The 27,865-nt window shown below is 36.9% G+C and overlaps 2 protein-coding genes across 2 annotated transcripts; both read right to left on the bottom strand.

Annotated features, from left to right (window-relative positions):
- Positions 1–523: 523 nt before the first annotated feature.
- On the bottom strand, positions 524–3,343 carry LOC133309437 (S-adenosylmethionine synthase). Its single transcript, XM_061510209.1, has 2 exons — positions 3,264–3,343; positions 524–1,914 (listed from the first exon to the last, which is right to left on the bottom strand). The coding sequence occupies exon 2, from the start codon at positions 1,904–1,906 to the stop codon at positions 725–727; it is 1,182 nt and encodes a 393-aa protein (XP_061366193.1). The 5' UTR covers positions 1,907–1,914; positions 3,264–3,343; the 3' UTR covers positions 524–724.
- Positions 3,344–10,506: 7,163 nt separating this feature from the next.
- On the bottom strand, positions 10,507–27,507 carry LOC133309475 (uncharacterized). The gene is made up of 20 exons (XM_061510258.1): positions 27,363–27,507; positions 27,005–27,273; positions 26,789–26,906; positions 26,625–26,707; positions 25,244–25,461; positions 25,019–25,133; positions 23,569–23,651; positions 22,717–22,917; positions 22,215–22,574; positions 21,566–21,737; positions 21,047–21,238; positions 16,274–16,480; positions 16,063–16,155; positions 14,101–14,315; positions 13,471–14,022; positions 13,280–13,360; positions 13,091–13,176; positions 11,493–12,194; positions 10,930–11,080; positions 10,507–10,850 (listed from the first exon to the last, which is right to left on the bottom strand). Exons 1-20 carry the CDS (start codon positions 27,505–27,507, stop codon positions 10,787–10,789), a joined length of 4,107 nt encoding a protein of 1,368 aa, XP_061366242.1. The 3' UTR covers positions 10,507–10,786.
- Positions 27,508–27,865: the final 358 nt, after the last annotated feature.

Here is a 27,865-nt window from a genome sequence, read left to right as displayed (position 1 = left end):
TTTTGTTTTTATATTTTTCATTCTCTATACCGTTCACGAGTACCAAACAAAGTTATTTTTTTTTAATAAAAAAATCACCTTTTATTAATTTTCTAATAAAACAAGAAGGAACATTTGATATGGTGATTACCATTTACTGAGTTGGAGAGTTTTTCCACTATGATGAAATTCTCTCTCATCATTGTGTGAATTGTTGCGGATCAGAGATTGGAGTAGCTTAATCAGTATAGTGAAGTCTGAAAAAAGACCGAGTATGCTGTGTCTATGAAATGGCAGAGAGACATAAGGTTCAAGGCTTTTTGGAGTTACTTGGTAGTATTATATAATTTCTACTTGCAGAACTTGAATAGCTGCCCCTTTCCCGAAATCAACTCACATCTTACATGTAGTCATTTTAGGCAATTCTCCCTTAATGCTTGATCAATGACCATAGAACTTGGTTAATCATTTGGACTTGCTTTTAGATAAAATATTTTGCAGACAGCTTTTTCACCATTTCAAATTGCAATCAATTGGGACAAAATTCTGATAAATTTTCATTGAACCAACACAGTAACATTGCACAAACAAAAATTAAATTGTAAGTAAAATCGGAAAAAAAAAAAGGTTCAGATATGATAATATGGCATTAGACCTATGAATGGAGCTGCAGCAACTGAACACGCGAATTATTCATCCACACTAGTAATACAGCCATTGAAGGGACGGATTAAATTGACAACTCTCAAGCTTGAGGCTTCTCCCACTTGAGTGGCTTTACAACTTCCCAGGTGAAGTCAGGGTCATCCCTTCCAAAGTGTCCATAGGCAGCAGTCTTGAGAAACCTATGGCCACCCCTCTTAAGGTCCAAGTTAATGGTCATCATTCCAGGTCTGAAGTCGAAGTTCTCCTTCACAAGTTGAAGAATCTCCTTGTCAGGTATCTTTCCAGTTCCATAAGAGTCAACAAAGACTGACAAGGGCTCAGGAACACCAATGGCATAAGAAACTTGAACAATGCACCTGCGGGCAAGGCCATTTGCCACAATACTCTTTGCCGCCTGCCTTACAATATAGGCACCGCTTCTGTCAACCTTAGTAGGGTCCTTGCCTGAGAAAGCACCTCCACCATGGGCACCCCAGCCACCATAAGTATCAATGATAATCTTTCTTCCAGTGAGACCAGCATCACCATGTGGGCCACCAATGACAAAGCGGCCAGAAGGGTTAAGGTGGAAGATGGTCTTGTCATCTAGATACTTCTCAGGAATGACAGGCTTGATAACATGCTCTTTAAGATCAGCAGCAATTTGATCATTAGAGACAGTCTCATCATGCTGGGTAGAAATGAGGACAGTGTGTACACGAACTGGAACCATAGCACCATTTTCATTGTAGTACTCGACAGTTACTTGTGTCTTACCATCTGGTCTCAGCCAAGCGCAGGTACCATTCTTCCTAACCTCAGTAAGGCGAGCTCCTAGTTTGGTTGCAAGGACATGGCTCAAAGGCATATATTCAGGGGTTTCATCAGTGGCATAGCCAAACATGTGACCCTGGTCACCAGCACCAATCTCCTCTGGGCGCTTGGTAAAGTGGCCGTGCACACCCTGGGCAATATCAGGGCTCTGCTGCTCAATGTTGACCAAGACCTTGCATTTGTCAGCATCCAGACCAACATCATCAGAGACGAATCCAATGCTACGGCATGTGTCACGGACAATCTTCTCATAGTCTACGTTCGCCTTGGTTGTAATCTCTCCAAAGACCATGACCATGTTAGTCTTGGTGCATGTCTCACAGGCAACCTTGCTGTCAGGATCCTGTTCAAGGCAGGCATCGAGCACTGCATCAGAGATCTGGTCGCACAGCTTGTCAGGGTGACCCTCATTCACAGATTCAGAAGTGAATAGAAAGGTTTCCGCCATTTCTCAAGCTAAACAAAACAGCAAACAATATTGTTCAGTATTACAAAGTGTTGAAAGTAAAAAAGGATTATGATATGAGTAGTTATAGGAATTTAACCGATAGAGATATAAAGCTTTATCCTATCTCTAATTTAGCTAGAATAGTGGAAAACAAATCTGATCCATATCCAGATTTATATTTGAATCTATTACCAAAAATATTGTATCCAACTATATTTAAAGGGAATGGAACCCCCATGAAAAAAATAAGAAACAGGGGGAGTTTTTAATGAGGATGTAGGTCACTTGACCAACCTCAGCATGCACTGTGCATGCTCTTTTATTTTTCCAATTTATTAATACAAAGCACAATAGTTTAAAAAAAATGTGGAAATAACAATGTTTCTTGGTGCTCATCAATAAAAGAAATCTGAGATTCGAGAACACATTACAAAAGGAATAAAGCCACGTATCCCCCCAGAACAAATTGAAAGAAATCTGTAGACTTTATACCAAGATTCATTAAAATAATTTATCTTAATTTGCTTTCTAAAAGGTTTTGGTCCTGATAAAACAATTGCAGCCAAGCCGATAAGAAAGTATATCAAAGATTCCCATGTAACCAAGATATAAAGTTGGACAGGATTTTGGATTTGAAGAAACATGAAGATACAATAAGTCTCAAAAATCTCCGTTTCAATTTAAAAATCTCCTTGCTCAATGGGAAGTAAAACTAAGGTGCTTATAGAAAAATAGCCCCCATAGAAATCTCTTGTAAATAGACATAAGCCAAAACAGTTCAAAAAACAAAAATTGTAAATGAAGAGCATCACATCAGGCAACAATACATGATGTATTGGCAACCAGAGAACTAGATCGAGAGAGAGAGAAACAGTTAGAACGTATAATTTCCCAAAAAGCATCAGATCTAACAACAGAAGGCCAATGTTTAGGGGAAGAAAAAAAAGAAAGAAAGAATTAAAGAGAAAAAGAAGAAGAAGAAAAGAAAGAAAGAGAAAAAGAAGAAGAAGAAGAAACCCGATTCTCAGCGGAAACTGAACTCTAACATGGGTTCAGGATTATGTAGTTCAACTTCCAAACCGTAACAGATCCGTAAACACAAACAACAGCAGTCAGAAGCAAAAAACAAGCTGAAACATAAATGATAGAGCAATCCAAAACCGAAAAAAAAAAAATAGAAATATAAATAAAAATCAGATCTATAACCGTCACGATCTATTTAGGACAAGACAACAAAAATTTTAACGTTAAATGTTACCCACTGACATGGAACATATATGATGATGGTATAGGGAAAGCAAAACAAGTAAGAACAAGAAACAAAAGAACATAGTACGAGAAGAGAAAGGTGATGAACCTGGAGCGAGTGAGAGGTTGCAATTGTTTCGAACTTTGAACCGAGTCACTCTCGAAACAGACCTTGTTGGACTCTAAATGGCTGGTGCTGGTGAATGACCGTGTCTCCCCTTTTATACTAATCAATGCCCCATATGACTGGTCACCGGAACCTGCGGTGTGCACGATAGATTTGATCGTTGTCCGTATAAATGAGTTAGCCCGGCATATAGGAATTTATGAGCCTCGTCTAGATTGATCTATTACAAATAATAAAATAGAACAGTACTAGACTTTTAAAAAAAATCAATTTAAAAAATACGTCCATTGAGATTTTTATACATATTGGATCTATTTGCCGCCTTATTTCATATTATTTTAAATAAAATAAATAAAATTATTATTTTAATCATTTGGTATGATAAAATAATATTATTTTAGTTATTCTTTAAATTTTAAATGATTAATAGCATTAAATAAGCTAACAAACTTAGGTCAAAACTTTTATTTTTTAAATATAAGTCATGCCATTTATAATTTGAGACTTACGCAGGGTAATAATTCAAGAAAAATCCAATATTTTTTATACAAATTTAATCTATTTAAGTTAAAGCCTAGTCTAATTTATTTATACTTCTATTTGACGCCCAAATCAAGAGTTGGTAAGAGCGCGAGAGGATTCCAATAACCGGATATTGCCGGTCACTTACCAACCCTAACCCGTCGCCACCAGGTATGGCTTCGGTTAACCAAAAGTGAAAATAGAAACCGAGCGCGTCAGTGTCGGTGGTACAATACGGGTAGATCCCATTCCCAATTTGATGAAAATTATATATGACACGGTGTTCTGTTCAAATTTGCAATAATGAGTATATAAATTCTTAACCTATATCTGCTTTGGAATATCAAAATTAATGGAAGCAAAAAAAAATTATGTAAATTTTGCCATGCATAAAGATATGGCTCTTCTTCTTCTTTTTTAATTAATTTTGGTTCCATGGTATATCACGATGCAACATTGATATTGAATTATTGACTCTTTAGCTAATTAATTGTCTGCTAATGGTTTGCTTCTTGTTGTATCATGCATGTAGAAAATGGGACATAAATATATTATGAAAATAAATTCACAACAGTCCAATCAACTTGGTTGATTTTTTAGGAAGACGAAAGAATAAACAAATGTATAATGGCTAAATTATATACTAATTAAACGCAGCAGCAGTGGCGTTTCCGAATAGTGTGTGGACTTTATACAATGTCGTGCGTAAGATGATGCGCGATATGATCGCATGTCGATTATGACCGTCATGTTCTAATTCATGGCAAATTACAAATTTTCAGTCAATAAAAGGAACCTGACGATGTTATTATATAATGATCACCAGACACCGGGGTTAGGTGGGAAACAATAGCAGCTGCTACTTTCGTGCATTTATTTTATTTTTTTCAAAGGAAAAAAAAAGGGCAGAGCTTTAAAATGAAACTAGACTACCTAGTTGATGAACTGATAAGGGATAAAAGTGAATATGTCGTGCAAATTCTTTGGAAGTGGAAACATCATATTCCTATATGATTGACATTTGAAAGGTGGTAGGTTAGTAGGGGGTTGGTGACCAAGTACCAACCACAAAGAATAGTTAGATCATTAGATGACAAAATAAGTCATGGCTTTTTGGCATATTAGGACTCAACCAACCCCATTAGCCATATGTATGGGTAATGGATCATATCTAATTAAGTGCGCTTCCCATAATCCGTTTTTTTATTAAGAATGAGAAACAAATAAAAAAGTAAATAAAAAAAAGGAAAGTTTCTAATTACGTAATAGGTGTGGCTTTGCATTGCTGTCAGTGAAGCCCCAAAAGGTTCGGCACGTATCGGTCGTACGCGGTTGGTGACTGACAGGGCCACCATTGCTGTATTAAGACTCTTTACCAATCATAATCAGCCACGTGTCTTCAGTCTACACTAGCCAAACCGTTGCCTATGCTGCTTGGTTTATATTACTGTTTAATATTATTATTTCTTTTCTTTTTTTTGTAAAAATTATTCTTTTTGTTTAAGTGATGTTCAGATTAGATACAAATATACTTTAACTAAAAGGCTAGCATACATAATACAGGGCTTTTTGACCCTTATAACCCTTTATTATTAATTAATTACCGATTTGACCTTAATTATAAACTATTTCAAAAATTTAACCCCCTCAGAAAACATAACACCAATCTGCCCCTGTTTGACCGTTGACCACCAAGCCTACCCGGGTACACCCCTCTGTACCCGGGTATTTTTTGAAAATTTTTGTCTACCCGGGTAGGGAGGCGTGTACCCGGGTATTGTTCTTCGTACCTGAAAAATTGCTTGAATTATTTACCCGGGTAGAGAGGGGTGTACCCGGGTAAATCTTCGACCACCCATTTGGTATTTTCTCTCTCTTTTTTACAGCTAATGAGATAGATCAGTATTATCAAGTTAATCATGCCTAACCAATTTGAAGAGCTTTTAGCTTTGAGAATGGATTTGGAATTTCCATACATCAACACTTTACTGCTCATCAAAGCGGTCCCTGTTCGTATCGATTATGATGGGGTCTACTTTTATGTACGTCAAAATCGCGCTCCTATATATAAATGTGGTACCGGGTCTATTGGGGAGAGTGAGACGGAAAGAAAATAAAGACAGGGTTCATGGTACAGAAATTTAGTGTGAGCATGCAGCTTTTCATTTTACTGGTAAATGATGAATTATCACGTTCAGGGAAGACATGCATGAGACAAGGTTTGTGGTTGTGGATTTATACTGTTAACTGAGAATTCTCTTTCTGAAATAATCATTGAAAAATATTTGTGTGCTTTACAGACCCAAAAAAGTTGCAGAGGCAGAGCACGTGATAGTCGGTGCCTCCATATTCAAAGCTTGGAGAAGAAGAGTGCATGGGAGATCCAAAGAGTAATCATACCGGGTTGTTGAAGATTTACCCGGGTACACCCCTCTCTACCCGGGTAAATAATTCAAGCAATTTCTCAGGTGCGAAGAACAATACCCGGGTACACGCCTCCTTACCCGGGTAGACAAAAATTTTCAAAAAATACCCGGGTACAGAGGGGTGTACCCGGGTAGGCTTGGTGGTCAACGGTCAAACAGGGGCAGATTGGTGTTATGTTTTTTGAGGGGGTTAAATTTTTGAAATAGTTTATAATCAAGGTCAAATCGGTAATTAATTAATAATAAAGGGTTATAAGGGTAAAAAAGCCCATAATACAATCATGCCAGACCTGTAATTGCACTGACAATGGATAAAAAGAATAGTCAAATCTTAAACTTGTGGTGAATGGTGACATAAGGTATATAAAAAAATATTCAAGTCCGTTACTATTTATTGACAATGTAATTTTATTGATTTAATGAAAAATAAATTTTTAATTAATCTTAATTCAAATACGAAAATATTAAATTCAGATAAAATCATCTGTCAACACATCAATTCCATTTTAATAAAAGTTATTTCATATTTTTTAAATTTGATAGTATATTACACACACGTATTAATTAATAAATCTATTTCTAATGTTTCTAAATTTATCCCCATGTTTCTTTGTCAATATGTAACCATCAATTATAAGAAAACTACCCGGCCAATTATTACCCATAGTTAAATAATTAATATTTTTTGTAAATTTGTCTGTATTGGACTGACAATGTTAAATATCTAAAATACAATTAGTCAATTACACAATTTTAAGTAGAATCCTCAATTTTCCAATAAGCAATACTTTAGCTAGTTTTTGGCCGCATCAAAAATTGTCTTATTAATTCCTCAAATAATATGTCATAAAGATCTGTAACTATTTCGATTTATGATGTATAGTTGATGATATTTCTTTCGTGGGTAACGGTAGAAGACACCATATGTATCTATCCAAAAGCACAGAAAAAATAAGAATAAAATAAATATGACCATTTTTTTTCTTTCTTTTTTTCCTTTTTTATCTTTTTTTTTTTTTTCCTTTGACATGATAGAGAAAAATTAAAATTGTGAAGAGAAAAAATAAAAATGACTGAACTTTACAATCTGTGGACAGAGATACAGAGTCACATTGCGTCCGCGTTTGAAGCTCTAAAAAACATGCATTTAAAGCATGTTACTGGATCAAAGCACTATAAATGTGAAAACGTGCATCTATCTTATAGTATTAATATAATTAATTAAAAACAAGTTAGCACAACTTGCTATGACCAGCCAAAACACAACTTGCTGCCATTTATTTTTTATTTGTTTTGAAAGAGAAAAGAGAATAAAATATACTTGTTACCATAAGTACGTTTGATAATATTTAATCTATTTATGAGTCGCAAAACATGAAGCATTAATTAAATTCAGAGAGGTAGGTGGAGGTCGTGCACTTGTGCTAGAAACAAGATTGTGATAAGCAGTAAGCACCATATTTATTTTGTAAAAACTAATTCTACAATTGGTGGGAGGTGGAAGAGTAGCTGTTTTTTTCAAAGCGTGTTATGGGCCGCCCCCTACCTTTGATTTGGTAAACATTAATTGAAAAAGCCTTTACAAAAAATTGATTTGAGTGCTTCGTTTCAAATCTACGGTTGAGTGACGCGAGTGATTAATAATTTAATATCGCTCAACATTTCCATTTTTAAACATCTACTTCTTCTTCGAAAGCTATTTCAACATAATGCAGAGAGTAAGCATGAGGGACTTTGGGTGAAGATTTTTAAGTCAGTCTCTCACAAGTCATAACATCCAGAATGGTTTATTTTTAATAAGTATGAATATATTCATTTTATTTTAATTTAAAATACATTTGTATACTAAAACATATATTTACTTAAGTCCAAAAGGAAAAACCATGAGATTCACGGGATCTCCGACTCCGTGCATGCCTTAAAGACTGTCTCCGCATTCAATGTTGCGACCCCCTCCGGCACTCACATAATTTTTTTAGTTGAGTGTAGCGACCTCCCCTCTGACACTCACACGATTGTATCAAGTGACACAATCTCGTTAGTCTTGTTATAGTAAAATTTCAAAAGACCATAACTTTTGATTTATATATCCAAATCAGATATTTTTTTTATTTCACATAATTTTTTGATATCTACGCAATGATACCTTATTTGACATATTTTATCTCTCGCAAACATAATTCGAATTTGTAAGGCATCACCAACATGTTATCGTCTATTCCTGCTTTCTTCCTTCTTTCCCTACCGCTAGGGTTCTCCATTTTTTCTCTCACTTTTTCTTCGTTTTCTTTTCTTCACAAAAACAAATTTTGGAATTAACTGTTGTCTCGCACAGGTGTTGCTGCAACACTAACAGACAGAAATTCAATTAATTAAAATCTCAACAAAATTGTTTTGAAAATCGAGGAAGCTAAACAAATTAAGGGTTTCTACTTCTTCCCACCAAATTTTGGATTTAAACGCTCTTGTGATTGTGAAACTATTGTTGCAAATTTAAACTAAGTTTATGGAAGATAAATATGCTAAAGAGGTGTCATTGCGTAAATATCAAAAAGTTATGTGAAATAATAAAAAATCATATGATTTAAATACCCGAGTCAAAAGTTACGACCTTCCGAAATTTTCAAGTAACGAGACTAATAGAATTATGCCACTTGACATAATCGTGTGAGTACTGGAGAGGGGGGTCGTGGTACTCAATGTCACTGGGACTCCCTCACGATACTAAAATACCCCCAATTGATAAATACTGGGAATTGAAAACTTCTACTAATAAATGTTTTCTGACAGCCCATGAACAAAATCATATTTATTTTAGAGAGAGACATATTATAGCATAATCGTTCATTTTAATATGAGCAATATCATATTCATTTTATTTCTTACACAGTACACACTTATAAAAATGTATGTAATTATTTGAATAAAAGAGAGAAAGAAAAAGCACGAGTCTCACATATGTAGAAGATAATTTTATCTTTTATTATATAAAAGATATTAAACCCTTATTATAATATTTGAAAAGTAGAAATATCTGGTACTCTCAATGTATCCAAATCATTTTCCTAATCAGAAACCAGTTTACTCAATACACGTTATTAAGAAAGTTTGACTAAAGATTTTTATCAGGAAAGTTTGATGAATCATACTTATTCTGAATCTGATTATGACTAAAGTGATGATTGAATTCAGCTCAAATTGACTTGATATCAGAATAAAACGCACAAACTTGAATATTAAGTACAGTTGATTTATAAAATGTTTAAAATAAGAAACTAAAATTAGAGGATGTTTTATTATATGTTTTATTAAGTACAGTTGACGGGTGCAGTATTGCTTATTGTTATGTATTAATAATATTATAAAAAGTGAATTTTTGTTTATCAAGCAACAATGAAAATCAAAATGTTTTTTCCACTCTAACTTCTCTATATTTTTTCACCTACTTTAATGAAAGGATAGGCTTAAATGCTCTCCCTACATTCATCACCAATTCACCATTAAATTCCTTGAAAACCATGGCATCGTCCTGCCCATTCGCGCACAAGGTGCTTCCTCAAGCATCCACACAAATGCAAGCTTCTTTGGTAGTCCATGACATGTCCCTGACAACATCAAGTATCTTTGATCTTTTACAGGTGATTAAGAATAAAATACTGCAAGATTATTAACAGACCAAGAATTTTCAAAAGGGTGGAAATAAATCATTTCAGGTCCACAACGCTTGGAGCTCCGGTCAGAGCTTCGTTCCACAAACGGTGTCTATTTAGGTAAGAGTGTGGTTCAAAGCTAATGCTTAATGTCTAGAGCAATTAGCAGGAACATGGGCAAGTAAAGCTATCCTTAAAGTGTTTGGTTGAGGAGAAGTGAAAATATGTATGGGTAAGTGTATGTGAGTATCTAATAAAACCACATTTGGTTGAAGGTTTAGTTTCTTTTCCCATCAAAGAGCTTTCCTAGCAAACCAAGAAAGGGACCAAAAACCAGATATCTTCACTGTTGAGAAAGCCTTTGAAGAGGTGGAATTTCTCATCAAAATCGGATATCTTAAAAAGCTAATGAATGGCATGCCAAGTTTACCCCTATTGTGGTTGGTAGGATGTAATAAAACGGTTTCATTTTTACGAGGATAGTTTTGTAATTTCATTAAGTTTTCCCATCAATATTTTATCTTCAACCAAACACACATTCAGAAATTTAATTCAATTTTCCTAGTAAAATTTTGCCTAACCAAACAACTTTTTTAAAACTTTCCTATCTAACTCACTTTTCCTCCAAATTCCTAGTATTTATATTTCCCTAGTATTACAAAATTTCTCCCCAACCAAACACGGGTGCAGCAGAAGGCTAGTGCGTTGTTGAGTACACAATGAACAGCTACACTTAGTACCAACAATTTTTAGGTACATCAGAGACTATTTGACCGAGCCTCAAGTGATTACCAGCAGGATTCGGTTCATCTGAACGAGTTCGGGAAAATTGAACCTCCATTAATCTGATGTAAGAAAAATGAAATAACAGCAATCACTTCATTCTCCACTAGTCATCACTCATGTATCAGGGTCCTGAAAAGTCAATTATTTGCATCCCTCTTCCAGCAACAGCAATCTGATAATGGTTCCTGCATAAGACACGAGTTAAGAGAAAGAACAATATGACGTATTAACCAACATGGTCATCCTCCCATACATAACAATCACCTGCCACAAGCCCTAGCAGATAACGCTTCTGGCTCTGGCACACTAACTATTAGATGTGCATACTCAATTAGTTTACTCTGGTCAAGATGCCAGCATCTGACCCGCTGATCAAGTCCAGTGGAAAACACCCAAGATCCATCTGTCCAGACACCTTCATAAAATAAAGGTTGGTTGTGATGCATCACTTATCAAACTTATTGAAAACAAATACTAGAAGTTCAGATATTCATATGCATTTCTGGATATTGGCTGCAAATTGATAAAGTGGTTCAAATGGATATGGTTGACACGTTCCATAAATAATTTAAGGCAAATGAAAAGCAGATGTAAATCTAATGGCAAAACTGCAAAAGACAAGTATTCCCGCAAACAAAAAAAATCATATAGGGAATAATAGGTTAAAGATTCTCGAGTGGGACAAAATGCTAGATGAAAGTAACAAATAAATTTAGCGGGAAAAACCAAGAAAACATTGGATCAAACAAAGAAAGCCTGACATGCCTACTATTCCTTATAAACAGAAGAAAAATGTAGATAGATAAAGTATAACTATACGGCTTTACCTTTAACAGAAGAGCTGTGGGCCGAAGGAATTTTTTCATAATTTAAGAATCTGATCCTATAATTCTTGCTCAAATTTTGAAAGTTCATGTCCTTTCCATATTCAGGTACAGAGACCAAATGTGTGATATTTGGGGTCAAAACCCCATTATCTAAATTTATTGATTTAAGTGATAATTCAACTATAAGATGATGAAGTGCTTGATCATCACCCCCACTAATTATACTGTACACATGGCAACCATCAGTATTTTGGCCACCCTTTATCTCTGAAACATGGAGACAATTGACACCAGATTGGTGAGTATTTGGCAAAAGGCATAGAGGCTGTATTTCACATATTTCCGCTGATGAATTATCGGTCCTAATTTCTGAATCAGGGAGAGCTGTATCCATAGCTTGAGAACGAACCATCTTGCTGTCTCCACAACTGATACTTTTGGTCTCCTCTTTGGTTTTTGAGGTGACCAAACCGCTGCCTGGTCTTTTCTTTGACAAGTCACTGCTCAAAGATCTCCACCGTCTACCACCTTGACTTCCTCTCCCTGTGCGTGGTCGTTTTTGACAATCAAAAACATTCTCTACATTACAAACTGAAACCCGCTGCATAAAAGCTTCAACGCTGTCTGTTAGGTCCCAAAAAGCAACACTCCCATCGGTAGATCCACTAATCACAACATAAACATTTCCAACTTGGACGTTTTCTGTAAAAAGTTTATACAAAAGATGAATAAAATTAAAGCAGGAAAACAGATCAAAGACACAACATATATGAGGAAGGACCTCTAAAATTATTCTAAAGAGTATATTAAAAAAGTATTAGAAAGGACAAATTTAGTTGTCTTAAATAATTTCTGTCATTTCATATACTGCGCATGATACAAAACACTTCAAATCACCACTATCTAAGTAATTTCATTGCATACAACTATACCATTATTAGCAGTGGATGTTTAGTCAGAACATTCTAAAAAAGACAAAAGCACATCTAAGAACCGAAAAACAGATCACTTTATTTAAAGAAAGTACTGAGAACCTATGAAAAAGCTTCCAATAACCTGTCCAAAAGAGACAGAATAAATCCAACCCAGTGAAGATAAAGAATTCCAACTACTAACAAACCCACAAGAAAAACAAACGCATTAAAACAAGACTCAGAAACACGGAAAATGCATTAACAAATGCCAAATAAGGCCAATAACCTGGGCATAAGAAAATTACTGAAATATCGTTAGCAATAAATATCAAATTAACTAAAGTATAGCTTACTATCCTAATGAACCTATGTAGCTATAATCTAGTAGGGTCTTTGAACTATTAAGAGCAGGCACATGATCATAAGTAAACCAAACATTGAGATAATTTCATCTTTGAACTTAGGCTTTCTCGATGACAATGCATCATGTATCAAGTCTTTTATCATTGGTTGTGATTAGTGATTACCATGCAACAGGTAACGACTGCCTGAACTTTTGAAGAGACAAACTTAGATATAGTATGGGCTATTACAATAAAACATCCATCCCCATGTTAAAGGAAGCGATTAAGTGATCCAGAACTCTTGCCAGTGACGCAGCAATTACTGGAATGCCATACAAACCTTTAGAAGGCCTACATACGGGAAAGATGATATGCTGCAATGATAAAACAGGTGCCAATAAAGGAACCAGCAAAGTGACATCAAACCTGCCATCGGGTAAAAGCGAAAAAACCATGTAAGACATGACAAGGAAAATAAAAAAGCACAGAAAAAATTATCATAAAATTTGATAGGAGGAATTGTAAATACCATAAACGAAGGGGCAAAATTAAAGCCCGTAACATAAGTGTAGCATCTGAACAAGCAATGACAACAAAACAGACAGATATCCTGAAAGATACACAAAATTGAAGGTTATTTTCAGATTTTTTATTTTTTTTTATTAGTTTCAGAGTATAACAAAAGCAGTATAAAAAAAGAAAATAGGCATCTCCTTTGACCTGGAACCAGCGCATTTGACAAGAAAAGCAGTGACTGCAAGATATCTCCAGTCATCCTCATGTATCATTCCCATTTCAGATAACAGTGATCCAGGTCTAGCATCAATTTTTGTACTAGAAAAATTTTCAGCAACCCCAACCACTTTCTCCGCATTATTTTCTGGATATTTGTGAGTAATTGAATATTTGGCTGGCATATCAGTGGAAAGCCACTGGAACATCATTGACGAGGACAAACTTGACAAAAATTGATTATCAAATCCTTTTGAATTATGCTGATGATCAGTTAGGAAGTCATTTTTATTGTCCGGCCTCCTATTTTTTAGTAGCCAAGAAGTTATTACTCGCTTTGCACCCACTGATATTAGTAAGGTTGGATTCTCTTTGTCATCAACAACAGCATTAAGTTCACTCCTCCCATCAGGTACATCAGCTGTATACGATGAAATGGTGTGTAGTTTTGCCACACAACAAATTGATCTTACAGCTGATCCTCCAACATGCTCACCAAGCAATTTTGACATAGACCAATTTTCAATACCTGGAGAGTACCTAAATCAAACAGAGAAATTACGTGTTAATAAAGTACTCACGCAAGTTCGACAGACAGCAGACAATAACTGGTCTTACCAAGTCAACCTCACAGTTCCATCTTCACATCCAGTTGCAATCCAACTTGATTTAGAAAATAAGGTATGGTTATAACTATCTCCAAGAAGCATATCTTCAGAGATAAAGCACAAGGAATGTATCTCTCTCCCATGGAATTGCATGTGCAAACTCTGAGGGTATATCTTCCCTTCTCTATCATGAATCCAGTGTCTATGTATATGTATCATTTCATCCTGTAATAATTGGCATTATTTGTTTGGGCTATTCCAAAAAGTAAGTTTGATAACAAAAATCAATCAGCGAGGACAAAATAGGCTTAGTTTCTAAAAAAGTGGATATGGATAAAGCTTAAAAAATGCTAAAATTAGAGTTGAAATTTAGTGCTGAAATTGTAGCACTTATTTTAGCTTATTTTAGTGACGAATAATAAGAATTTAACCACTCAAATACAAGAAACTAATGCACCTATTTATACAATTAATTGGGTAAAGCACTAGTACAACTAGTACAACTAGTACAAGCCCAAGCCTACTAATAACCCTAATATCTTCTGACACTCCCCCTCAAGCTTAACACTCAAGTTAAAACTTGTTATAAAAAGAAAAACCACAAACAAAAGAAGAAGAAGAAGAACCTCAGACCAAAACACAGAAATTCAGCAACGTACTCCCCCTAAATCACCAATTATTAGCAACGTCCTTGGCATATAGCTCCTAGCTTCTCCTTGGCACAGATCCTAATCAAATGATAAGTTTTTAGAGTCTTCGACCTTTCTCCTCAGTGGCCCTCAATCTCCAAATTTACATCCAAAACACTGAGTTGAGTATCATACCATCTATAATGACCTCTGATCAGGTCTCCAAAACAATGAGTGAGAACCACACCACACGGTAAAAAAAACTGGGGTCCATTACTAGTGTCTAAAGTCTTCAATCCACAAACCCTTGGCAGGAAAATAAAGAAACCTAGAACAATAATCTCCACACAAACCACGCAAAATTACTTGCACAACATCAAACACAACCAAACACAGGCAGACAAAAACTAGAACATCATGGCCACTGACCAAGTGCTGCCAAACAATATTGATGGGAACTCCTCATATCTTTCCACTCTGGTTGCAGCCAAATGTGGCACCAACAGCCACCCAACAACTAATAGCTTTATTGTTCCTCCTCAAATAGAATTTTAAAGAACCAATTCAACCAAAAAGCTTAAGCTAATGGGTGATGCTACAGCCTACATTAATGGTTTATATTATTTTCTAACATACCCCCTCACACAAGAGCCCACTGGGCTGAAGGATTGCACCGGCCCATCTACCTGTGCTAAGAACTCCACGAGACTTAATTATTTATTAATTAAATGGGAGGCGGTGAGGATCGAACCCATAACAATGAGTCTCTGATACTATGTAAAGAACCAATTCAACCCAAAAACTTAAGCTGATAGGTGAGGCTACATTAATGATTTATATTATTCTCTAACAAGAATGATCACGTATCAGCAAGCCAACAGAAACATACTATGAACAACTTCTGAAAAACCACAAACAAAAAGAAAAAGCCACCAAATCGGCCTGAAAAGCAGCATAGCTTGAACATCTTACCTAACAAGCTTATGAGATAGTTGGTTCATGACACGTTCCTTTCAAATCCCCGCAGATATGGTGGGGAAAATTTTGAAATCTAAAGACTAAGCACGAATCAAGAAGGCAATCAGATTCAACTGACTTCTTATTTAACTTTATCCAGCCCATCCTCTTTGCTATGCTCAACCAATGAACAAGATGAGGCCCTAAAGCCATGAAAATACTATTGTAACAATAAAGATTTTCTAACAAGAGTATAACTTCTTTGAGATTGAGCAGTAAGGTCTAATGAGCAGGTGTCATGTAATTTAGGATAGACAAAGCTTAAAGAAATGCAAATTGCTTAAAAAAATTTCTCAATAGTCAAGAGTTAAAAGCAGAAAGCAAACCTTGACAAAGGCAAAACAGTTCTTCATCTCGGGCACATCACCTAGATAATAGGAATGAGGACGCCTCCATCCACCACATGGAATTTTCACTACCTGCCAATACCATATGCACTTAATCAACACAGCTATAGCAGGTGAATGGTATGCAGCAACAGATAAATTAATGAATATATTGATCAAGCAGAGTAAATAACAAAAGTAGTCAATGTACCTTATTCTCATTAACTAGGTTCCATACTATGAAATCTACTGATGCAAAACCAGCTGCATAGCTGCTTGACAAAGTATCAACAAAGTTGTTATCCACAGAAACATATTCAATCAAAGTCAACTCTTTCACTTGTTTCATCCCCATAAATTGCAAATCCTGCATTTCTCTATCATATTCCAGATAGCATATACAACCATCAGCTCCAGTCTGAACATGAATAAAAGTCAACAATTAGAATCAACGTAGAGCACATATGCATCTTTAATTGTGGGTTTGAACATTAACAGTGCTCTTGATGTTTTCAATTGGAAAATTGTTAAATCTAATTGAATCTGAAATATATTGTATATTCAAGTGTGTAAGTCTGTACAAGGAGGCTCTCTATTTATAGAGACTAAAAGACCTAACGGAATGACCTAATGGGCCAAGCCCACATCTAGACTATTCTAATAATAATAATAAATTAATATTATTTCTAACACTCCCCCTCAAGCTGGTGCGTATATATCAAAAGCTCCCAGCTTGTTACAAATATGATCTATTCGAGGACCTCTAAGAGCTTTAGTGAATACATCCGCAAGTTGATCATTGGAATTGACAAATGTTGTCTCGATCTCCCTTGACTGGATCTTTTCTCTAACAAAATGACAGTCAATTTCTATATGCTTGGTTCTCTCATGAAAGACTGGGTTAGAGGATATATGCAAAGCGGCTTGGTTGTCACAAATGAGCTTCATAGGCCTTTGTTCACAGAGATGGAGTTCCTTCAGCAATTGACTCAGCCAGATGAGCTCACAGGTTGCATTTGCCATTGCCCGATATTCTGTCTCCGCACTGGATCTGGCGACCACAGTTTGCTTCTTACTCTTCCAAGAGATCAAATTTCCTCCGAAGAGAACACAATACCCTGAGGTGGATCGTCTATCTGAAGGAAAACCTGCCCAGTCAGCATCTGAATAACTAGAGATCTCTGAACTCCCTTTATTTGTATATAATAAACCTCTTCCTGGCGCCTTTTTAATATATCGGAGAATTCTAATAACTGCATCCCAATGGGAGTCACAGGGAGAATCAAGAAATTGACTTGCAACACTCACTGCGAAGGAGATATCTGGTTTTCCAACTAATCGGCGGTAGCGACTAGGATCTGGCAGTGGCTCCCCCTGTCCTGGTAATAACTTAACATTGGGGTCCATAGGTGTATCAATGGGTTTACAGCCTAACATGCCAGTCTCATCTAGGATATCCAGTGCATACTTCCTCTGACAGATGGAAATACCCCGCCTAGACTGTGCAACTTCGATCCCCAAGAAATATCGAAGTCTGCCAAGATCTTTGGTCTGAAATTGATTGAATAAATGCTCTTTCAACTGATCAATCCCGGTCTGATCACTGCCTGTAATGATAATGTCATCAACATAGACTAGGAGATAAACACACTGGCCAGAAGAGCTATGCCGGTAAAAGACAAAATGATCGGCTTTGCTTCTGATTAAGCCAAAGGATTCAACAATTGAACTAAAGCGGCTAAACCAGGCCCGAGGAGATTGCTTCAGGCCATATAAAGATTTCCGAAGTTTACATATCATTCCAGAACTCTCCCCCTGAGCAACAAAACCTGGTGGTTGCTCCATATAAACTTCCTCCTGCAAGTCACCATGTAGAAAAGCATTCTTAATATCAAGTTGGAGAAGGGGCCAGTGATGAATGGCGGCAAGGGCAAGAAACAGGCGAACAGAAGCCATCTTAGCAACAGGAGAAAATGTATCCCCATAATCAAGACCAAAGATCTGTGTGTATCCCTTGGCCACTAAGCGAGCTTTAAGGCGATCAACAGTGCCATCAGGACCAACTTTAACTGTGAACACCCATCGACAACCAACAACAGACTTCCCGGGAGGAGCACGAACAAGATCCCAAGTGCCATTGGAGTGAAGTGCCTGCATTTTATCAAGCATCGCCTGGCGCCACCCTGGATGAGATAGTGTTTCACCTGTGGTTTTAGGGATGGAAACAGAAGAGAGACTAGAAACAAAAGTAAAATGTTGTGAAGAAAGTCTGTCATAACTCAAGAAAGAATAAAGGGGATGAGGATTTCGAGTGGATCGAATACCTTTCCGAAGGGCAATGGGAGGAGTCTCTGATGGAGGATCCGGAGGAGAAGAGCCGACGGGAAAGGGCGATGAGTCATCAAGAGACAAAGTCGAAGGAGGTGCAGGCTGACGACGCTGGTATGTGAGGAGAGGACGATCTGCAGGTATGGAGGTAATTGGTTGCTCCTCTGGAATAGGGTCACCTGCAGCTGGTAAAGACAAGTCAAGAAAAGGAACAGGGAGGACCTGATCAACTTGGGACACTGGAGACGGAGTAGAGTGAAAAGGCTGCTGATCAAGGAAAGTGACATCAGCAGAAACGATATAACGCTTGAGATCAGGAGAATAGCAACGATACCCTTTTTGAAAACGTGTATACCCAAGGAAAATACACTTGAAGGCCTTGGATGTCAACTTGTCTTTACCTGGAGTAAGATCATGAACAAAACAAGTACAGCCAAAAATATGTAAAGGCAGAGGATAAGAAGGTGCTCCGGAAAACAAAATACTGTGGGGAACATCATTATTTAGCATAGAAGAGGGCATGCGGTTGATAAGGAAACATGAGGTGATAATAGCATCTGCCCAAAAACGGAGTGGGACGTTCATATGAATGAGAAGGGTACGTGCAGTTTCAACTAGATGTCTATTTTTACGTTCAGCGACTCCATTTTGTTGTGGAGTGTGAGGACAGGTAGTCTGGTGTATCGTCCCTTGTGTATCCAGAAATTTAGAAAATTCAAGAGACACATACTCTTTTGCATTATCACTGCACAAGATTTGAATAGAAGCACCAAATTGAGTTTTTATTTCTGCACAAAACTTTTGATAAATTGAAAATAACTCAGAACGATTTTTCATTAAATAAACCCAAGTGCAACGGGAGAAATCATCAATAAAGGTGACAAAATACTGAAAACCAAAAACAGACGTTGTTCAACTCGGACCCCAAATATCAGAATGAACAATAGAAAAAGGAGCATCAGCTCTTTTATTGACTCTATTAGCAAAGGAGGAGCGAGTGTGTTTTCCTTGCTGACAAGAATGACAGTTTAAAGACTTAAGATTGGATAAAAAGGGAACCATATGCTGAAGCTTGGAGAGGTTTGGATGACCCAGACGGCTGTGAATTAGCTCAGGAGACTCTGTGAGAGAACAAGCTACTGGAGAAGGTGGTGCAATCAGATAGTAGAGACCTCGTGACTCAACGACTGCTCCAATCGTCTTCCCCGTACCCGAATCCTGCATAGAAAAGGATTGTTTAGAGAAGGTAATAGTACATGAAAGAGAATGAATCAACTGGCTAACAGAGATTAAATTAAAAGGAATGCCAGGTATATAATAAACTGAACTCAAAGTTAAAAGAGGAGTTGGTTTGGCTTCCCCAATTCCACGAGCAGGAGCCTTAGTGCCATCAGCAAGAGTGACACGGGGTAGGTTATTAGAATAAGAAAGTGAAGTGAAGAGATCTTTATTACCACAAATATGATGAGTAGCACCTGAGTCTATTATCCAGGGTCCAAGAGATGATTGATAAAAACAAGCAACATGATTACCAGTGTCTTGAGTAGGATGCTGAGAAGAAACCTTCTTGAGAAGTGCCTCATAGTCGGCACTTGAAAGAGTTACTAATCCAGTTGAAGGTGGCGTAACATCAGTTTGAGCAAAGTTGGCAGTCGGTGGCTTCAAATGAGGGTACTTCCTATAGCAGCGTTCTTCAAAATGCCCAAGATTCTGGCAATAATTGCAACGAGGCCTTTGTCTGCGACCGCGTCCACTGTTCCAATTGGAATCACGGGCCCGAGAAAAGAATGGAGATGGGGTAGTACCGGAGATGATGCCAGTCGTGTTTTTGGACGCATTATTTGAGCCCTCCATCACAAAATAAAAGGAGATGACCAGAAAATAGAAAAGAACTACAAGAAAGCAAGAAATCGCGCAAAAACGTTGCACAAAAGTGTCCAAACAGCGGGTTTTTCACTGATATCTTTCAAACGGATGGGACCCACAACGAACGGAGACCAGATCTGGAAAGAGGGTGAGGAGGCGAGCAAGATGGTGGTGGTCCGGCCTGGAACGGTGGCTCACGCGCCGGAACAGTGGTTCGGCCGCCGGAGACTTCCACCGGCGCATGGCGACGCGTGGATGCTCCGATCAACACGCGGCTTGGACATACAGGGTCGCCTCCCTGAGCCGCTCCTGATCGCGTGGTGGTTGGTCGGAAAAGTCGCCGGAAAAGCAGTCTGACGGCGATGAACAGTGGCGGACGGTGGTTTTCTGGCGGTTTCCGGCGATGAACGAAGGCTGACGATCTTTTTCCTGATGATACGAGGTTGAGGACAAAAAATTTGTGACTAAATAAGGGTTAGGTGTGAAAGGATGGTTGCCGGTATGATGCACAGCAGTAAAAAGAAAGGAAAAGATATATATGCGGAAGCAGAGCCCTCAGATCGAGAGCTCTGATACCAAATTGAATCTGAAATATATTGTATATTCAAGTGTGTAAGTTTGTACAAGGAGGCTCTCTATTTATAGAGACTAAAAGACCTAACGGAATGACCTAATGGGCCAAGCCCACAATCTAGACTATTCTAGACTATTCTAATAATAATAAATAAATTAATATTATTTCTAACAAATCTATATCACTATAATTGGAAGGATGAATAGTTAAACATACTGAGCATATCTCAATCTGATTGTAACCAAGTTTAGTCACAGACACACTGGACACACTTGAAATTCCGTGAACTCCTTTGAAATGATTTACTGGAGGTATCTTCACTACTTGAGTAACCGATGTGCCCAGCACCAGACTCTTTAGCAAAGGGAACAGAACCATATTACCACGTAGATCTCCACAAGCTAGGACCTGCAAATAAATTGATATCCAGATTACAAATGAGGTACCACTTTTAAATTTTAAGCCAGTTATATTTGAATGATAACATCTTAAAAGTCAAAATGAAAAGTATCCCGTATCTCTGTTCCTCATAATTAGTTATTGAACAATGTCATATCAAGGTCCACCTCTACATAAAAGCCAGCTTTTGTTGCTATTTTAATTGCAGCAGGAAATTCTATCAAGTATCTTATAGCCCACCACATAACAATAAGCAATACTGCACCCGTCAAAACTCCAACAACTCACCCGAAAAAGAATAGAAAGTTAAAAGGCAGAAAATGGAAAGATGAATACCTCTTCCTCCATGCATCCATCCAAACACATTATCCGCATTCCATAACTTGATATGAATTCTGCTATACGTGACACGCTGTTACTCCTCATGGAGTTCTGAAGATTAGATTGTGAAGGGTCAGTCAATCTCCAGAGTTTCAATGTACCTCTAGGATCAGCTGTAAAGACATACCTACACAATTTTGTATCACACAAGAATGATAATATTTTATTAATTTGAAACAAAGCAAAAGAAATAAGAATAAAACAAGGAATAATTTAACAGAGTGAATGGGGTAAACTATAGAAGAGTGTAACGAACTAGGATGACCCATTTGATTGTGCTACATGATATGTACGGTAAGAAAAAACAATGGGATGATTTTGCTCAGTTAGTATAATCTTATGGTCTGTCAACCAGAGAAAAATGATGTTGCTAAATTAGTAGTAAGTGTATTTCTTTTCCCTGATTACAGTTTCATAATGATGTAGACTATGGAGTACATGGGTTACACTCATTTTAATAGCAAGGCCAGGACACTTGGTGAGTAAAGAACGATAGGTTTACACCTCATCAACTAGAATCGTGTATCTATGCAAGGTTTAAGCTCAAAGTATCTCGTCAATAATTTAGACGCTTATTGAAAGATAAGGTAAGATCATTCATTACCTACATCCGAGAGATTTGCACCAATAGGTACCTAAAAGTTGTCTCTCCATTTCAGCTGGCCAGGTAAAGCTTAATCTCACTGTAGGAGTACAATCATCGTTAGTAACTCCAATAACCGTCATATTTCCTTTACCATCTCCAATAGCAATCCAATCCTCAGCACCACAGTCAAGTTCAAATGAGTCCTTAGACAATAGATCCATACAGATAATTGGTGCCCCACTGCTGACCTGGCAAAGTTGATTCCACAGAGCACCTCCAGTGTCACATAATTTAGCATGGTAGAGATAACCATGATTGGTAGCAACATAAAGAGAATCCTGACAGGAAAAATGCAAACAACGAACGTATTCACTCTTGCTGCAACAAATAAGGAGGGAAAAAGGCCAGTCAACATGAAAATGGTAAATACAACTCAATATAATGGCATCCCAAAATCAGTTCAAAATTTTGTCATGTTAGTGGGCATCCCACGTGAGCTTATCACATTTAATAATCCTACCTGTCCATGAGTCCAATATGCTCCAATACATTAGGGACGCAAATGGAAAACAACTCTCTCCTGCCAGGAGACCCTTGTACTGCTGCCAGGCCCGTGGTCAGAGAAGTATGAGGCCGATGCACTTTAATAGCAGAGTCAAACCCAGCAGTTATAAGAAGTGACGAATTTGGATCGTACAAGCATCTCCATATACCCCTTCCTCTGTACATAGCAAAGAACACATTTCATTAATACTCTAATTCCTCTGACTAGTGAGATTGTGAGAATCTGAAAGAGATGAAAATAAGAACCGATCTGCTGTCACAAAACCTAACAGAGAAAACAACTTAAGTAGCACTAAGGTTATGACTATTGTGAAGCAGTAGCATGCTAGAATTGCAAGGTATAAGGCAAATTGGAAACTTCATGGTTTACATCTTTCTTGTATTAGACCATATCACTCATCCAATCATTTTTACTTTTGGATTGGACAGAAATGATACATTTATTTCTAGGAAAATCCAACATTCAGGTTATGAAATTCCATGGTTCATTTAAACCTCATACACATATCTACCAACCAAAAGAAGGCAATTTTCAACATTAAAGTGCAGCAAGGACTATAACAAGTAATATTTTTTTAGTCAAGTCTTAAAGAGTAAACATAAGATCAACAACTTTTATTGCAAGTCTACGGAATTCAAGAAAACATATTTCCAATGGCTATTTCCTGTAGATACTCAGTTCACAGAATGTGAAAAGTCAAGACAATCAATTATCTTCAATGCTTATTTTATTAGAACCACAGAAATTCACAACTCAGCATTTTGTAATTAAATTCTAAATAATCAAGAATTCAGGTTTATAACTAACATGTGCTCCTTAATGACTTGCAGCTGCTCACCATCAACTCCCCATATACGACATGTACAATCCTCACTGGCCGTGACAACCAACTGAAGAAATCCATGATTAGAAAATGGGAAGTTTCAATTCCACAAGTCAATATAAATGAAAATATAAGTGTAAAAATAAACACAGTATGAGTACAATGTTAATATTGTCAAATACATTAAAAACAGTGTTGGCCGTGGCTAATTATAAATTGGTCACACATAATCATGCCTAATTTTAAATACTAAGAAAAAAAATTAGTTCTTGAAAGAAGACAACTTAACCATATTATGAAGGATGACTTTATCACTTACAAAAGATTTATTAATATTAATGAAACAGTTATGAGAAAAATAAAAATAAATTGTGTAATATAGATGATCAAAATTGGTTCAACTAGTGCAACATAACATATTATTACTGGTAATATCTATAAGACGAGTTAAAAAAAAAATCAATAATGCCAATAAAAAATCACTAATTAGTCACAAAAGGTCACAGAAATGACAACTGAAGTAGCAAAATGATACTGAGAGTTTAAGCTAACAGATCATATTACTCTACATTTCAACTTTTATGTCGTTAGTGGTCAATGATAACTAAAGGAGCAGGTTACAAGCAATCCAATGCAAGAGAAGTGGCTAAGTCACTTATCATGATAAAAGCAGTACCAATAAGAGAGACAGTTAGCAGTAAAAATCTGAAATCTTGAGAATAAGATCTGTCTATGGAGACCCTTTTAGCTCAAAGGTGAATAGACCCAATATGGTTTTTTTCTATCTAAATAAATTACATCAAAACAGAATAATGTGATTTATTTGTGAGTAGCGATCATTCAAATGGGAAAAGTTCAAAAAACAATAATTGGTACAGACTGGAAAAATATATGAAATGACACTAAATAATAATTCTTCCTGTTGAGATATATAAAATCATTAATGTAGCCTCACCCAACAGCTTAAGCTTTTGGGTTGGGTTGAATTGGTTCTTTACATGGTATCAGAGTCTCGGTGTACTGGGTTCGATCCTCACCGCCCCCCACTTTCTTTCTAGTGGAATTTCTTTCTTCGCACAGGTAGATGGACCTGTGCATTGTCCACCCTTCAAGCCAGTGGGCTCTCGTGTGAGGGGGCGTGTTGAGATATATAAAACCATTAATATAGCCTCACCCAACAGCTTAAACTTTTGGGTTGAATTGGTTCTTTACACTTCCTTTTCGTTGGGGGTGGAGGAGTACAAGTGTGCAACACGATATAATGAATAAAAATTTGGGAAGTTAAATGATATTAGGAAACATAATACTTTTTTAAGATGAAGTTTTTCATGAACATGAAATGAAGGCTATAGTATTTTTTTGTGGGTTTCATTTGGTAAAAGATCCTTTTTAACTTGAGAAAAAGCAAGAACTGAATAGCACAGAATGGCTTACATAATCAGAAATACAGCAGTCCCAAACTCGAGCATTATGTCCGAATAAGACAACGGCAATGGGATCATGGCACATTGAACCTTCCCTTTCAATAGAAAGAGCCCAGACACGTGCACTGCATTAGAAAAAGAAGAGACCAATCATGACATGTGTCATTATTCCTCTAAGAAATCTGCAATAATGAACATAACTCAGTGGTACAATAGGATTTGAAAACTAACTCACCTACGATCATCAGAGACAGATACCAGTTTAGATCCACAAGACGACCATGCTATTCGGAAGATTGAACCTTCATGTCCAATAAGTTTACATACATGAACAGCCCCATACAGTTTATCTTTTAGCTGGCAGCAATTGGAGGATGAAATGCTCCGATGATCATGGTCTTCTTGACATCTTGAAGATTTATCATGTTGAGGGGCCACTTTCCAAACAATAATCTGTCCAAACCAAAATCTTTAAAGTATTGAAAAGAAAATAGAAATGTGAACACATTAAACAACAGATCATAAGGAACTTCTAACAAGGATACTGGAAAGTATATTATGTACAATACTTATATGAAGAAAACCAAAGATAATATTTAAGTAAAATGTAAAGAGATACAACATAGAAATTAGATACTTCTTGCACGAAGATAAATAAAAATAACTGATGTAATTATGTAGTCTCACAATATGCCTGTAGTCCAGCAATTATGTTATATTTCACCAAGATGATAATTGGGATTATCAAATAACTTGAACTGTTTGAGCGTTTCTGTAGTGAGATTTTTGGTACTAGTCTATGCAAATCAAACAGAGGATTGTTTCAACACCAAAGGTTTTTATTTGATCATTGCTATGGAAGCTTTTCCAGTCACATGCCAAATGCATCTGCAGAAGCTGAATTTAGAGTTACAAATGTGAAAGCAGATGGCAGATAAATCCGTTATTACGTCTCTGGACTCAATATCAAACCAAATAACAGTGAAAATGCTACCAGGGATGGGGACAAGGAAGGCGTGTACATCATCGATGGTTCAAGCAGTGATCTTGGTTGACCGCTTATGATACATACCTAATCTTCAGCATTTGAGACTATATAAAAAGGAAATGTCCGTACATTTCCAAAAGCAGATTGATTGCCATCAAGAGTATGATCTATAAATTTATTACCTATTTTATTCCTCTCTTCCATATATCACCTTTGCTAGCATTAAGACCAGGGAGCATTCAGAGTCTTTTTCTAGGGGAAAGAAAGGATGAGGGAAGGAATTCCATTTGGTGAATTAAGAAGAGATACATAAGCTGTGTTAGAATATCTTAGGTGATATCATGTATACATTGCAGAATCAATTAGGATTATGTATATCCGCGATAGAATCATTGTAATAAACACCCACACTAGTAAATATAGAGATCATGTGTGGATAGTTACAGACACACAATTTCATCCAATCTAGATTACTCTATCAGAAGGTGAGACTCTATTTTGCAAATAATCAAAGAGAGACTAGCAGGATGGAAGCAGAATGTTTTAACACAAAACCAACACTATATCTGTGACTAGTCTGGCATTTTCGACCGCGATTATGAATATAAAATATCAGTAGATCCCTTACCTCGTTATATATAGTACCGGATGCAATTCTGAGAACTTCAAGATTGTGACCCCATAATCGCATTGAGTAGAGAAGGCACCGTACTATGATGCAATGATAAATACTACCTCGTTAGAAAAAATAGTCAATAAAGAACCAATGCACGTAGTGAAGTTGAAACTAACCTGGAGATTGAACCTTGAGAACAGTAGTAGAGTTGGCGATGTCCCATATGTGAACTGAATTGTCGCTACATCCAACTGCAAGAAAACGGCTCTCCATATTGGAATGAGGCAAGCAACCCTACTACCAAGTCCACAAGCCCCCAAAAAACAGAGGAAGACAAGTTAGAACAGAAGAAGCATTCATTATTCGGAAATTGAAATATGGTGAGTACTCACCTCGAGGAAGCAAACATCCAAAACCCAGTGTCCAAACTTTGGCAACAAATGAATCAGTGTCAATTCAGGGCTCCCAGAAACGTTATCAAAGGAGAAGGTAAATAGCTTGACTCTTGTTTCCCCAAACACACAAATCACAGTTACAGAGGAAGCGGCCTCCTGTGGGAAGCTAGAAGTAATTCCGTGCACGCGAATCCCTTCGAATACAGAGAAGGATCTAACAATCTTTACGAGTTCTAAGTTGTAAAGCAGAATTTCCGAACCCAAACCTGTTCGTTAAGTTGAATGAAATGATGAAGCATTAAGGAGGGTGAAACAAAAGAACTATATGTGAAAAGAGATGGGAGCAAAACAATACCAGCGAGCAGGAAAGGAAGAGAATGGTTGGGAAGATGAAGAAAACAGAGAGCTGAAATGTCTCCGAGGTAGGGGCCACGATGCACACGCCATTCACTGAAGCGTTGCTTCTTGTCCACCGCCACTGCGCTATTCGCTGAATCCATTTGCCTCGTTTCGTGTTTCCACTTCAATGACACATGAAAAGTAGGGTTTAAGTATGAACCAATTGAATTGTAGGGTTTATGAGCTCCTACATTATTTCATTACAATTGTTCTTTTCTTTTCTTTTTTTATTACATCCAACGTCAGCGCACAAAGCTGTAAAGAGCTTTACATTAAGAGTTGAGTTCGAACTCCAAACCACTTGTTTAAGGGATGAGATGCTGAACTATCACGTCCACCCACGTGGTTAGTACAATTGTTCTAACTTCTGCATCTAGGCAAAGGAAAACAGAGAACCAGGCCCAACAATACTGGGACCCAACCAATGCAAAAAATCATGCGTACCATTTCTAAATTTCA

Source organism: Gastrolobium bilobum, unplaced genomic scaffold, assembly GCF_033153095.1.
Source record: "Gastrolobium bilobum isolate Gb01-03AN ecotype WA unplaced genomic scaffold, APGP_CSIRO_Gbil_v1 utg2122, whole genome shotgun sequence".
NCBI classification, from domain to species: Eukaryota; Viridiplantae; Streptophyta; class Magnoliopsida; order Fabales; family Fabaceae; genus Gastrolobium; species Gastrolobium bilobum.
Note: the sequence above shows the minus strand (reverse complement) of the source record. Positions and strands in the feature narration are given on the sequence as shown.

What these genes read in the sequence shown, in the direction of transcription:
- LOC133309475 (XM_061510258.1), bottom strand. Translation starts at nt 27,507, where the DNA reads ATGGATTCAGCGAATAGCGCAGTGGCGGTGGACAAGAAGCAACGCTTC. An exon ending in CCGGTACTATATATAACGAG is followed by an intron (nt 25,462 to 26,624) that starts GTAAGGGATCTA and finishes TGGTTTGGACAG; the next exon opens with ATTATTGTTTGGAAAGTGGC. An exon ending in CCACAGCTCTTCTGTTAAAG is followed by an intron (nt 11,081 to 11,492) that starts GTAAAGCCGTAT and finishes TATTTTATGAAG; the next exon opens with GTGTCTGGACAGATGGATCT.
- LOC133309437 (XM_061510209.1), bottom strand. Translation starts at nt 1,906, where the DNA reads ATGGCGGAAACCTTTCTATTCACTTCTGAATCTGTGAATGAGGGTCAC.